General features: G+C 41.3%; 1 protein-coding gene across 2 annotated transcripts in view; it reads left to right on the plus strand.

Annotated features, from left to right (window-relative positions):
- The window catches only part of SLC35F1 (solute carrier family 35 member F1), a 352348-nt gene extending 343493 nt beyond the window's left edge, over positions 1-8855 (plus strand). For both annotated transcript variants that reach the window (XM_032484774.1, XM_032484775.1), the window contains exon 8: positions 5560-8855. In XM_032484774.1, the coding sequence (XP_032340665.1) occupies positions 5560-5784 (225 nt within the window). In that variant the 3' untranslated portion in view covers positions 5785-8855. The remainder of the gene's footprint in view (positions 1-5559) is intronic.
- Positions 8856-13815: the final 4960 nt, after the last annotated feature.

The following is a 13815-nucleotide window of genomic DNA, read 5'->3' on the forward strand; positions in this document are numbered from 1 at the left end:
AGAACTAGAAAGGAAATCATTATTGTGGCCACGTAGCCTTTGTATTTGTGAAAATACCTCCATGTCAAAAGCCATGTCTAAGAAGAGGTAGAACTATCCTGAAATTTATTTCTGAACAGCTTTCTTATGCAGTTCAGAAACCAGTTGCAGCTCTTAACCATCCTCATGTTTCCAAATGGTATACCCCTTTCAATGGCAGGCTCGCATCCAGCAGAGCCCCTTCATTCGGTCAAGGCAGCTTGTGTTTTGAAGTTGTACCAGCAGTGCTTTCCTTGAGCTGTGGTCTGAGGTAGTTGGTATTTCCTTCCTCCGCTGTTCACACGTAGCCTGGGGAGCACAGGAGGGCTCGGAAGCGCTGGCCTTTGCTCGCCTGCCATACACGAGAAGCCTTCAGGGGTGGTGTTCTCTGAGGCTGCCCAGCTTCTCTCGAGAAATGTTCAGAATGCAGGTCCTATCAGCTCAGTAGTAACAGCTCATAGGGGTGTGTGTGTGTGTATGTGTGCATGTGTGTGTGTGTGTGTACACAAAAAGGTAGAGACAAAGAGAAAAATACATGCTGGGTGAATTTAGAAAAGAATTATATTTGTAGGGGAGGGGGCTATCCAAGTTCTGCAGTCCCATTTCCTCCTAACTATCAAAAATTTTTCTTTGCTTGTATCTTTTTTTCTTTCTAATTTGACCTTATTTTCTCCCTCCTTCCAATTATATTTCCCCTGAGCTTCTTCTGCTCTCCAAGTTAGACCTAAATTGGATTTAAATCTAAATCTCTCCCCTTTTTTTTCAAATAACTGCAGGAGCTTTACCCAAGTTTCATTCCCTGTACCCCACTTTCCTAAGAACCCTCACCAACTGCCCTTTTCCAGGTCTTTCCTCTACCTCTCGCAAATGACATCGTTTCTCTTCCTATTGCATCTCTGTTTTTTTAGAGATAGAACTGTCATACATCTGTCTTTGAGAACTAAGAGAATCTTTTAACTTTTTATTACCTATTAAGTCAAAATTAGTTCTGGTCATTAATAGGCCCAAGTGGAGTCACTGAGCAAAAATGACCAGAGTCCAACATCAAGAACCTTTGTAAAGCCGTCTTACACAGAGGTGGACATCCTAGAAGGCCTCTTTTAACGTGCACTCCCCAGGGAAGAAGGAAGAACCGGGCCCACCACGTGGAAGTAGCTGGTGCACACACTCAGTGAAAGCAGGGCTTTAGCCCCGAGTCACTTCAGATTCCACCTTGTGCCTCTCTGAGGGTTGCCCGTGTTCTCTGCTCACCCCTGGCATCTTTTTCAGTCAGTCTGAAAAAGAATGTCTTCCTTAAAAATCTCCCTCTTCCTCACATAGTCTAGTTGATATATTTATAAACGTACTTTGAATGGCTTTCAAACCATGTGGTTTTCTACTTATATAGATTTAGGCCCATTAAAGTCATTGGTTTATTAAAATTCAACTTAGATATTTAATACCAAATCCAAAATGAAAATTTGGTCTGCCCTTAACTGATGTGCTGAATGTCCCATTAGCTAACTAGTAATTGTACTGAGATGTTCACTGGCTAAGAACTAGGTTTAATCCCCAGCTGGAGGTTCAAAAGCTTTGTTCAGATTTATCATCAGTCTTCCAAGCCACCCCATTCTGGACAATGGCTCGTGTCTCAGTTGGATTGCTTTAAGCCACATATGGACATGCTCCTTACATACAGCGAGTGCTTTCTGACCCTTGTTAGCAGAGACCCGTCAAGATGGAAAAAGGCAAGAAAAAAGTAAACAGCGTGTGCAGTGTGGTCCTGAGAAAGGGTGCATCCCTTCTCAGCTTCTCAAACCTACAAGTCAGATAAAATGGAGGCAAAAGTGCAGCACCGAGTCCTCCGATGGGCTGCAGTTGACTGCGGAGAGGACCATGGAGTGCACTTCAGACAGCAGTCCGTGTTCTCAGATGGAGGCAGCAAGCCTCTACCGGAAACTAGCCTTATCTGTCCCTGGGAGATGGCTTTCTGGGAACTAGGCATGAGTAATTCTTCACAGTAAACAAGTTAGGCATCCTAGAATATACAGAGTTTTTGCTTTTTTCACTGGTTTTTTTAAATGAATGGTTCGTCAGGATAAGTGCAGCATCCAGAAATGAGGGCCATCCTATTAAGTACCCCTGATTAACTTTCCTCTTATCAATCTATAAAGAGGAAAAAGAAATCAAACTTCTTCTTTCTTTTTAAAATATCTTTCTGTAATTATTTTTAACATTCAGTATTTATCCAGATTAACCGTAGTGCTTGCCTTACTGCTCCCCTTTTGGTCTTGTGGGTTAAATGAAAACTTTCCTTACCAACTATTAATAAAATCCCTTGGGTGACTTCCAAGATGCCTCTGTCATATAAAATTCTATTCTGTCTTTATTTTGAACAATTTTTGAGTGAATCCTGTATGAATTAAATGGAAATGCATTGGAAATAAAGTATGCATTGTCATTCTAAATCTATGTCCCAGGAAAACACTTTGTAGTGGATTTGTCATTTAACATGATAGTTGTGTCGCCAAAAAAATGAATGATTCAGGTGCTATTTTTCACACTAGCAAAGACATTAGCTTTAAAAAAAAAACTCCATTAAGATCTTTGTCATATTGATCAAATCATAATATAGGAGCCAAAATCAGAAATTGAGAGGAAGCCATATCCCTCTCCCTGGACATTCTGTGTCAGATCCTTTCCTGTCCCTCCTCCTACATGACTTCAGTTGCCAAATCCTGTCCACCCCAAGTTCATGAGGCTTCCTGTGCTGATCCACTGTGTCAGGGCCTGCAGTCTTCTACCTGGACTTTTGCTTTCTGCACAGTTCCTCGCAATCATCATCTTATCACTCTCCTCTAACTGACCACGGGTTTGAAGATGACTTTTAGAGTCAAAGATTAAGAATCAATACTATGACTTCCCTTTCACTGAGTGGTTAGTGTCATTTGTTTAGCATTTTATGTGTGAAAAATGATGTTGGATTGAGTGGAAAGCTAACAAATTTGAAATACACCATTGGTCCAGGCTGATTTTTTATTGTTTCTTTAGTCTGAAATTTTAATTAAATTCATTCAAATATAAACAAAGAGCAAGTAACACTTGTAGATGCCTACACTATGCCAGGCTCTGCACCTGACAGGGGTCAAGAAAGACATAGGCCCATAGTCAAGGGACAATGGAAAAAAGGCAAATTAATCAATGACTATATAAAAATATTTTAACACTCTTATAGGTGTAGTCGTGGATGATAAGATAATAATAATAAAAAACAATACAAATAATAATAACAATGACGTGAATGTAACTTGAATCCTCACTGAGAGGCAGGTACTCAGATAAGTGCTTTACGTGTTTTATCTAATTTAATGTTTATAGCCACTCTACCTAGTAGGTACAATTATTATCTCCACTGAACTGATGAAACTTGGAGCTGGAAAGGTTAAGAAACCTGTCCAAACTAACAGCCAGAAAGGAGAGCTAGGATTTGAATCCAGTTTGTGGTTAGAATGCAGTTCTAACCTCAAAGCCCCATTCTTTTTTTCCCTCCATAGACTCTAACTTCACTCTGGCTGCGATTAAAGCTCAAAGCGCCATTCTTAATGGCCCTGTCTGCATGTGCTGCGACAGAGACAGGCTCACACCATGGACGTGCAAGGTTCTCGCTCGAAACTGGAGGTGCAGGAGGGGAGCTCTGAAAATGAAAGTCATTAACAAATTATTTGAAATGTTGGTAATGTTAGGAACAAACCCATTTCATTTGCCAAAGTTTCAGGTAAAAGACGAAGCTCTTGAATGGAGAATTTCAGGAAATATGTTTGGGAGTAAATAGTTTTCCTGGGATCATATACAACAGTCCTGAGTTAGTGGGTTTCTTTGGCAACCATTTTATTTTACAAACAAATTCATAAGGAATAAAGCACCTTTATTTTCACTGGGAAAGACTGAGTTAATTATTTAAAGTTAATTAAGTGAAGCTGTTACAAGCTGAGTCTACTGTACAAACCCATCTGAGGAAGTACTATCATACGGTTTGAATGTGAAGGATAAAGGAATTAAAGGACAGGGTGAGGGGTGCTCTAGGAAGAAAATCAGGAAATGGTCTTTAGTCTAAACTACCTTGCTGCTGCTAAAAAAAAAAATGAGAGAGAGAGAAAGTGAAAAAACAAAACATTGTAGCAGGGATTTTTAGCCACAGGAATATGTTTTCTATGTGCCATTTCCAAAACTGCCCTTCCTATTATTGAATGTCATGGACGTGTTTTAGCTCTTTATTACAGCCCTGCAACTTAGCTTGTAGACTCTCTGGATCCTTTTCCTGTTTTCCTTTCTTCCAGCTTCCAATTAATTTTTGTCTTTTTCACCAGTTCTTAGTTCTTTTAGAGAATGAGCATAAGACATAAAATAGGAAAATCAAACTGATCCTTTTTTCCCAGTGGATGCAGGGTAGTGGTCAAGACTGGGACAATAGTTACCGACTACAGTGAGAGCTGGCGTGGCATCTGCATTGTGTTGTTTTTGTCTCCCTGTTCCTCTGTCTCTCCACTGAGACTATTAAGTCCTTTATGTAAGGACCGTATGTTTTCATTTCTCTTTCCCCCGTACATGGTTCAATATTTAATACAGAGAAGGCATGGACAGAAGAAACTATTCCTTGAATGAAGGAGTGAATCAATGAATGAATGAAACAACAGAAATGGCAACACTCCTATTGTTACAGTGACAACACTCATATTGTTACCACGGCAACACTCATGTTGTTACCTCACTCTCCTCCACTAATTACTCCAGTAACTACTTCCACGGGTAGCTCCTCACTCAAGGCCAAGAATGTGTCGATTTTTTTCTCCAAAAACACATGTAAATTCTCAGGCAGTGGTATAAACTGGTATTTTCTTTTCCCCACAAAACTCTATGAGTTATCAGAAATAGTTTAGGAAGCAGAACACTACATATCCATCCCTGTTTAGTTTTGTTTTTAGATTAGTGGAACAAGAATGGAATGTTACACTATTTCTTTCCATCGAAGGATAATCTAATCTTGCAAAGATAGTTACCAAAGTCAATAACGATTCCTACTCAGAAGACAAATCGTGTCTGAATTGGATTAAAGTGAAACGAAAGTGCCGGATGCAGCTGTGTCAGTGAGGGGCTCAGTGTTTATGGCTTCATTACAACCTTAAATGGAATATCTGTATTTTTTGTATGTAATGAAGCCACGAACAATCCAGCTCTTTGTTGAGTGATATCGGAGATATTTCTCGTTTTAACTTGATGTATTTTAATTCGTGCTTAACAGGCTCTCCCACATCGGGTAGTCAGACTGCGGCTTTAGGGACAATTAGCTACGTCTTCCTCTGTGTTAGCCACGGAGTCAAGAAGAGAGATAAGGAGAATCAATAAGACCAAGCCAGTGTCGGGAGAGAACGTTCACTCTCCATCAGGATTACTGGCCAGCTCATCAGGCGGCCTGTTCCGGGAGTTCGCGGCTCCGCTCGCTTCTCTCTCTGCCTCGTTAATGGGTACGCGGTTGCTAAGTGACTTGGCGGTTGTGTTTTTCAGTTTTCAGGACTTTATCTCCTGTCTTTCTTCACCATCCTCATCGGGCTGGTGCTCTACTCCTCCACCTCCACGTACATCGCCCAGGACCCCCGGGTATACAAGCAGTTCCGCAATCCTTCGGGACCGGTTGTGGACTTGCCGACCACAGCTCAGGTGGAGCCTTCGGTCACCTACACCAGCCTGGGCCAGGAGACCGAAGAGGAGCCCCACGTCCGCGTGGCCTAGGACGAGGCCCTCCCCGCCCACTGAGGACCCCTCCGCGGCCGTGTGTTCGCCCGTCTTCTCTGTTGTGTACATAGAGAAAGGTATTTATTAGGTGCGGTTTACACAGGTGGACTGCGAGGTAGCAAATCCGAAAGCCTGGGAAAGGCACAAGTTAAACGTCACAGGAGACGCAGGCTCTGACCCACCTGACTTGGAGAGATGTCTAGCTAGTGTGTATCCCCGTCACAACCCCCTGCATTAATTACTGTGAGAAATTTTGAATCAAAAGCAAGTATTATTATTTGTATTATTACTGTTACTGTTAGTACACCGGCTTTCAGGAGGAGGTTTTGCACTCCTGCTGGGAAGTATCGCCAGACCCACATGTAGTGAACAGGAAGCCCACTTTTCTATGGCAAGTCACTTTTTAAGGATCATACTTTATTTTTTTGCACAGTCCGTGCGCGCTGCATGCCACAGGAGCTCCACCCTGCGAAGCTGCCTTACCCTAGAGACCCGGTGGCCAATGGTTTCCTCTGTCACCTGTTGGATTGCCTGCTCAATAAGTTCTTTGTGCTGTGACCCTTGTGGGGAGTGGCAACTGACCATATAATTCTCTATTCTAGGAATAGATATAAAACAAACATTTTAGCCTTTTTATATTTCCATCTCTGATTACTCTAGACCATTGCCTTTCTGTCGCGCCACGTGATTATGCTAATCAAGTCCCTGTAATAACAGCATAAGGAATGTTCCGTTTCTGTGGCTTATGGAAACCCCAGAAATAATATCATTTGTGTTTAGAGTAACACATTTTTTTTCAATCTTTCTGCTCCTCTCTGTGTTCTCTCTTCAAAAACTAGATTTGATTTTCCTTTCCTTCCCCTAGATTTCTTTTGTGATAATAGGGAAATCAATCAAGGCATTGGATAAAGCCATGGTCCTCTGCCCTCTTAACGGTGTGACACCCTTTTTGAAATCTATCGGCATGGAAATTACCTGAATGTGAAGTGGCATTGATTGTTTGGCCTCCTAGCAAAGTCAGGCTGCTGATGTGGGGCCATCTCTGACCACAGTTCGATTGATCCGGCCACTTTGTAGTGGAAAAAATGTCGCCAGTGAGAAAGTCTGGCTTTTTGGTCATATTTGGCATCCATTCAATAGCTGAATATATCAAAACAACATTCTTATAGATAAAAAGAGTATTACAGGGTCCTGATAAGGCTTTGAGGGGTATGTCCCTAGTCTAACTTTCTTGTTCTTAAAATAGCCCCCCTTTTTTTTTCAAATACAGAAAACCAAGAAATACCACAGACCTCTATGATTTACAATAGATTCTACATGTCAGAACCTGCAATAGTCTTTACATTTGGCTGGCTTCAATCCCATTCAAAAAGATCCTCGGCAGAGTTACAGGGTTTGTAAAGGGAAAATAAATGTTGATTAAACTTTGGGCAGTTCAAATCTATATATCTTAAGCAAGCAAAGCAAAACACCAGTGGGGTCTCTGTAAAGTAGAGAAAAAATTGCTGCTTAGTCAGAATTTCTGTGGTAGCCTGGCAGGCAGAAGCACCCCATGCTGTCAGTCAGCACCCGTGTGGCCCCTCTGCCTGCCCTCTCCCCCCAGGGGCAGGTAGTCCTGCCCTTGGAGATGGAACAGATAGATTGTCTTCTCTGATATGCAGGTTTTATGGTCATCTCTGTACGGCCCCCTTAGAAACAGTTTTATTTTCTGTGGGGACCCCAAAAAAAAAAAAGTTAAAGCTGTATCAAGTTAAAACAATTTTGCCAATGTTTGCTCTCTGCTACCTTTTAAACCAATTAAATACCTTTCTCTGAATATTTTGTCCATTCAGATCTGAAGACCTTTAAAGACTGTGGTTTTATTTTTGTGTTTACATTGGTTGGCATAATTTGCTTGATTTATTGCATTTTTAGTATTTATTTTAAGCCAAATGTTTTAGTCCTTTTTTATTCATTTTTATAACACTAATTTGTAGATGCTTAGTAAAATCCTATAAGAAATGAGTGGATGAAAGTATTTCCAAGTTGACTCAATGGACTGGGAGTTTTTTTCTTAATTTCAATTTCAAAAAGGTTTGCAATCAGTGATGGCTAAAAGTTGCCATCAGAATTATTTTCTAGGATATTTTAATTGACTCCATTGTATGGAAACCAAGTGTGAATGTTAAAGTGAATTCACTGTATACCCTGTATCGTCCAGTGTCCTTGTACACAAGACTTTCTTGTTACTGGGGTACCTCACCATGTTGGTTCTTCTCCATTTAGAAAGGCTGATAACGTACCGAATTATCCGAGATAACGAGCTCCAGATTGACCCTTCAAGGAAAAAAAGAAAAAAAACAAGAAACAAACTCTTTTTCTGGGTAAAAGCATCAATCCTTTGAGAGTAGGGTGGGAAAGGACATCACTAACTCCAGCTGTTTTCGTTTCTGAAATTTCATAACCTCCATAGACACCAGCAACAATTTCAGTTTTACAGCCCACCACCACTCTCTCTCCTCCACAAATGAGACTTTAGCAATTTGTATAGAATTTGGTTGGGTAAGCAAACCATAGCTCTCCTAAACCTTACGAGAGGAAAGTGGTGGTTCTCACTAACCCAGTGAAAACTTGCCCTGAGGATAGCGCTTGCCCTGGTCACACCTTCCCACAGCTCCAAACTCTGAAATCCGCGACCAGGTAGACCAAACAATGGAAAAAATTGTACCACTGTGTCCCATGAAAATGTTTCAATGTTTAGTTTAGGTATTGCTAACTTGTGCTATTAACCTTTTGACAAGCGTGTAGAATTGTTTGTTTGGGGTTTGTTTTTGATTTATAGCCATTTAGTAGTCCCCAGCTAGCTACCAGTACAGATTTTACCCCATGGGTAGGATTCTACTGTCAAGCCACATAACAAAGCACACTAACCCAGACACTGCAAATGGAAAATATGAACCAAAAAGGAAATTTACACCGATAAGTTAAACTCTCCATTTTTGATATCTGCATGCTCCCCTATGGACTGGCTGTGGCAATGTAATGCCTGTATAATGTTTTCAAATAAAAATAAATGCTTTATGAAAGCACCGAGTTCTTGGTTTTTCTTGAGTGTTTGCACTATGACAACCATGGAAGCTGCTCCCGTGGGGATGCTAGAAATAGCAACGAAAGTAGATAGCAGGGTACACGTCAAAATAAAAACCGGCAAGAAAATCTTTCCAAATTAGGAAGGGCCCAGTTGGTCTCAGAGCTGTAGCTTTGAAAAGCTGAATTTAAACATGTTTGTAATTTACAAAATTAATTATTTATCAGGATACTAAAGACCACTCTGGAGCTACAGCCCCTAAGCCCACATTTAAAACACATGGAGGACATAAATTTACCCGCAAGAAGCAGTTTCTTATAAAGAAGAAAGTTCTGCGTATGCTGCCCTGGGCATGATGCCAGATGTAAAGGAAGAGCAGTCTTCCAGAGCACGTTTTATAACATGTTTGTGTTTCTGCTCTGAACTTAAACGGTATCTTCTCATGGTCCCCACTCCACTGACTGCAGTCACCCAGCACTCTCTTAAATCCTTAGAGATGATTGTATGTAAATTTACATGTTCTCGTCATTTGTGTTCCTAATCAGACCTCAAAAATTAAACAAGCTGAAAAAACAATTTGAAATCTTTTTAAGAGAAAACCATTCATTTTTCAGGAAACAAGGAACAGCAGCAAACTGATCTTTCTTAAATCGCCCTTAAGTAGAGATCCATTGTGGTCTGCTTTGGTAAAGAGAACAGCACAGTTCTTAACATCAACAATTTGCTTGAACAATGTGACTCAGTTTAGAAAAGCTTTTTCCTTGAAAAATATAACTTTTTCTCTGAAGTATTTATTTTTATTTAGTAAGCTCTTTGAGCAAAATGAAATACAGCTGAACTTCAACCCAGCCTGTGTCCAGATGTCCAGCAATTCTAAATTATTGGGGTCCAAGTAATATGCATAATAAATGTATATGTCATGTTTAGTATGTCTTCCCAATGATTTATAATTTTCTTAAGAGAAAAAACTGGCTTTCCTAAATGCTCAGAAGTTCTTGCAAAGGGAAGATAAGGCAGCACTTGAATGGTTTTAGTGATTATTAGCATGAAAAAAAGAGAAACAAGTAAAATTCACAAGAGAGCTGTAATTTATTGTGTTGTCTTGATGGCCCACAGGAAAATAAACTGTAATGTCTGCAGCGACAGGAACTGGAATCAGGTCCCGCTGATCTATTTCAGGCCCAGCAAAACCCCCTTTAACAGGGAAGGCTCTCGCACATCTTTTTTTAAAATGGAATTGAACTTCTAAATCAGAAGTACAAAGTATAAGGGTATAGGATATTCTATTACAACATGTTCCCTTTTTCCTTCTACTACCCCTAAGTGCTTTTTTTCTCTAAAATTCCTGTTCTTGGAAAGGAAAAAATCACAAGATCCACTTAAACTACCCTTGAATTTTTTTTATAAACCCTTAAAATGTTGGGCTATTCCTTCAGGTTGGCCCTGGGATTTAAAAAAAAAACCAAGTGAAGCTCTTTTTTCACTTACAAATAGCATTTTTGAATTTATAACATTGCTTCTTAATTATGTACACTGATCTTTTTTTCTTCCTTTTTTCTCTGATTTCCTTTTTTCTTTTTCTCCTTTTCTTCTACAAACATAAACAGAGGGCTCACTAAGGGCCACCGACGCAGTCTCTGCCCTTATTCTCTATGTGGTCAAAAATGTTTAATTCAAAAAAAATTAAAATACAGCTGGAAAGCCCTGCACCTACCAGATGGCCTTTCATTAGTGCCTGAAAGGACAAGCCATTGTGCGTCACTCTTTAGACAGCCAGACAAGTCACCTCCAAACACTACTGCAGCCTGATTAACAAGGAAAACTAATGATCGGAGGGAGGAGGTCTCTGGGAATAGACTAAAATTAGGGGCTTCCATCTGGATAGACAAAGGCCTGGTGTAGATAAGACTAAATCTATAAAAGCATGAAAATGAGCTTGTTCACAAGGCCTCAGCGTTAGAGGCTGGGAACCATCCCATAATGCTTGACGGGTAATTTCAGGATAGACAAAGATAAATATTACTTTACACAATGCAGAGTAATCTTCCTGAACTCATTGCCCCAAAGTGATGGCACTGGCTGGAAATGTGTTCTGTCTCCTAACAGCCGAGAGAGCCACAACAGGGCGTTTAGTAGGCTGTGCAATTCATCATCCAGTCCGTTAAGCAAGACTGTTAATAATTACGCCTGGACAACAAGTATATAGACCCAGTTGGCTGCAGGCGGACCTGGTTGTGCGGCCACACGGGGCTTTAAGAGATACACACCAGTACATCCCCCACCCTGGGAACTTGGCGACACTGTGGATAGTTATGTCTTCCTGCCACTAGATGTCACTGTCTGAGGTGAAACATCAGGGTGAGCACCTGCCCACAGGGATGAAGCTGCTACTGGAGTCTTCTTACTTCTGGAGGGCGGCTCCAGCCTAGGTTCTCATCTTACTACTCAGTGGCCAGGCGTGGTGATGTGAGAGGAGTTCCGGTGGGAACATCTCAAACATCTTCACCACCGTTTCACAGCTTAAATGGGTAAAAAAGTAAAAGCAAGAGAGAAACGTGTAAGGCTAAAGGAGGCAGTTCTGCTGGAATTATTCGGAAGTAAATTACATCGGAAGGCAACACAGCCATACGTTTTGAGAAATTCTGAATGACAAATAAATGCGTGCATGTGTGAATGCCTCTTCCTCATGGAAGGGGGACGTAGACTCCTAGGTTCCTTGTGGGATCAAAAGCACTCTGCAGTTCTGCGTCCAGCATTTTCCCCAACAGCGTCCACAAACGCTACTTCTGGGATTCAGGGCTAAGAGGTGGAAACATGGGGTGAGACCTATTTCTGTGCAATGTTGGGTCTTATTCCTGCTTTTCTCTTGTCTCCTTGTCTTTGTCGGCAAGGGGAATTACTTCCATATACCTGAAGAGGTTTGATAAATTTTAAGTGATAGCAATAATTGCAGTTTCACAGATGGCTGGCCACTTGCCAATTTCACAGTAAACTAGAAAAGCAATAAAGAAAATCTACTTGTTCTTAAAATGACTACTTTTCTAAATGAAATTACTAAAGAGGGAGGAAATGGGCTAATCACTGGAATAATCAAAACAGTCGCATTATGGGACTCCCTGTGAGCTTTTGTTTGAATTCTCTAATGTAGTTTTTGGCATTAAAGAGGATTTTAAAAGCTAAATAGGTCACACACATGCATATAAATGGTTGAGTGAATCACGTAAGTGCTTTATGGGCCCCACGATTCTGCCTGTCAGGCTGCATTTTAATTAAAAGGAAAACCGTCAGGGACAGAGGACAACTTAATGTGAGGAGTTTGGTGTAGTTGTTGAAGACTGAGCCTTCACTTGGCATTCAGTTTCAGTTCACAATTATGACCTCCAAACAACAGTGAAGTTCATTTGCATTTTAGACACAAGCTGAGACACAGAATTTGAGAGCTGAAGGGAACATTGGAGATCATTTCGTTCAAAATCTCAAGTCGTTGTGTGGCATCTAAGGGTGGAGATGGTTTAGTTGAAGAAACGATGTTTAGGCAGGAGAAGCTACAGCCTTGTTCACCACCGGCAAACTTCTGACAATAACAGCACAGTGTGTGGTACTTCAGCTAAAGAGGGGCTCTGTGATCACCAGAGACCAGGGCCAGAGAGCTAATGCAGATCCTTCCCATCATGGGGCCTGGCAGCTTGTTAGGCAGCTTGGATAAGTGGTTCTTAGGAGGAGCCCTGCTTCCAACCAGCTCCACAAATGGGATTCCAAAGAGGAAAGAAAGGAAGAGCATCCAGTACGTGCCCAAGGTAGACTGCCTTTGCCCTTCTGAACTGAATCCATCCAGGCAAGTATGCAGATGGGAAATTCTCCCCCTGCTGCTCCTGTTCAATACACAAGTGTAAGAGGGGTCCTTGAGCCCCCGCTTTCCTCCCTGCTTTGCCCAGGAGGCTCCCAGAACCAGACACACTACAGATAGACTGCAACGGTCCACCTGTAACGCTGTGCTAGAGTTGCAGCTCACTGCTTCCAGTCACCCGCAAGCAGTCACTCCTATATTCTCCAATGACCTACGGCAGGTCAGCATCACTAGTGAGGCCACCACCCTTGGGAAGCAAGTTACTTGCCACTGAATTAAGGCTGAGCTTGACTCGAAGATGAAGGAGCTTCTATTTCCCTCCTGAGTATTGACACGACATAAACCACTTGGTCCAGTGGCCCCCTGGGTTGCAAGGATGAAGGGAAATAAAAGTCATGGAACAAGAGATCATGATAATTGGAGCTTTAAAATTTTAAAAGCAAAGTTTGCCCCTGCCTCCCCTGAGACACTAGAGTCTCTTTACAGCCCACAGGTCTCTATGGGGCCACCACCCTCTCCTCCTGGGTTAACGGGGTGACAGCGCCCTTCTGCTCTTACTCCTGTGGGTGTTGAATGGATTGCTTCTGTTAGCAATGCAACCTCCTTTTCTTGACTCTTGACATTGTGAAGAAATAGACTTTTATGTTCTAATGCAATTTTGATTATTACAGCATCACAATAAGGTAGAATATCTTTTTAAGGGTATAATGTAATTCCCATCTATTTCTAATGAGATTGTACTGGCATCTGCTTTCTGGCATCCTCCTGTCTCTGTCTGCTCCTCCTGAGGTGACTCCCCAGCTTCACGGTAGTGTCCGCATCTACCACCATCTTCTTGGCTTGGTCTTCCTACTTCATTCATTCATTCTTGCTGACTGCTCCTTTGAGCATTTCAGGAAAATGGCTTTCTTCACTTTAGAACTCAATGATATTTGATCTTTTGTTTTTAAAATCATTTAAGAAAAAGATACAGCTCCACAGAGCGTAAATAATTATATCTTAGATACTGTGTGTAGGCTGTACACACATTTGTTTTAAAAAATTGAATTAGATTTTTTAAATAACACAAAGCATATTCATTAAATGAAAATAGTCTAGGTCCTAAATAAAAATG

This window comes from Camelus ferus, chromosome 8, assembly GCF_009834535.1.
Source record: "Camelus ferus isolate YT-003-E chromosome 8, BCGSAC_Cfer_1.0, whole genome shotgun sequence".
NCBI classification, from domain to species: domain Eukaryota; kingdom Metazoa; phylum Chordata; class Mammalia; order Artiodactyla; family Camelidae; genus Camelus; species Camelus ferus.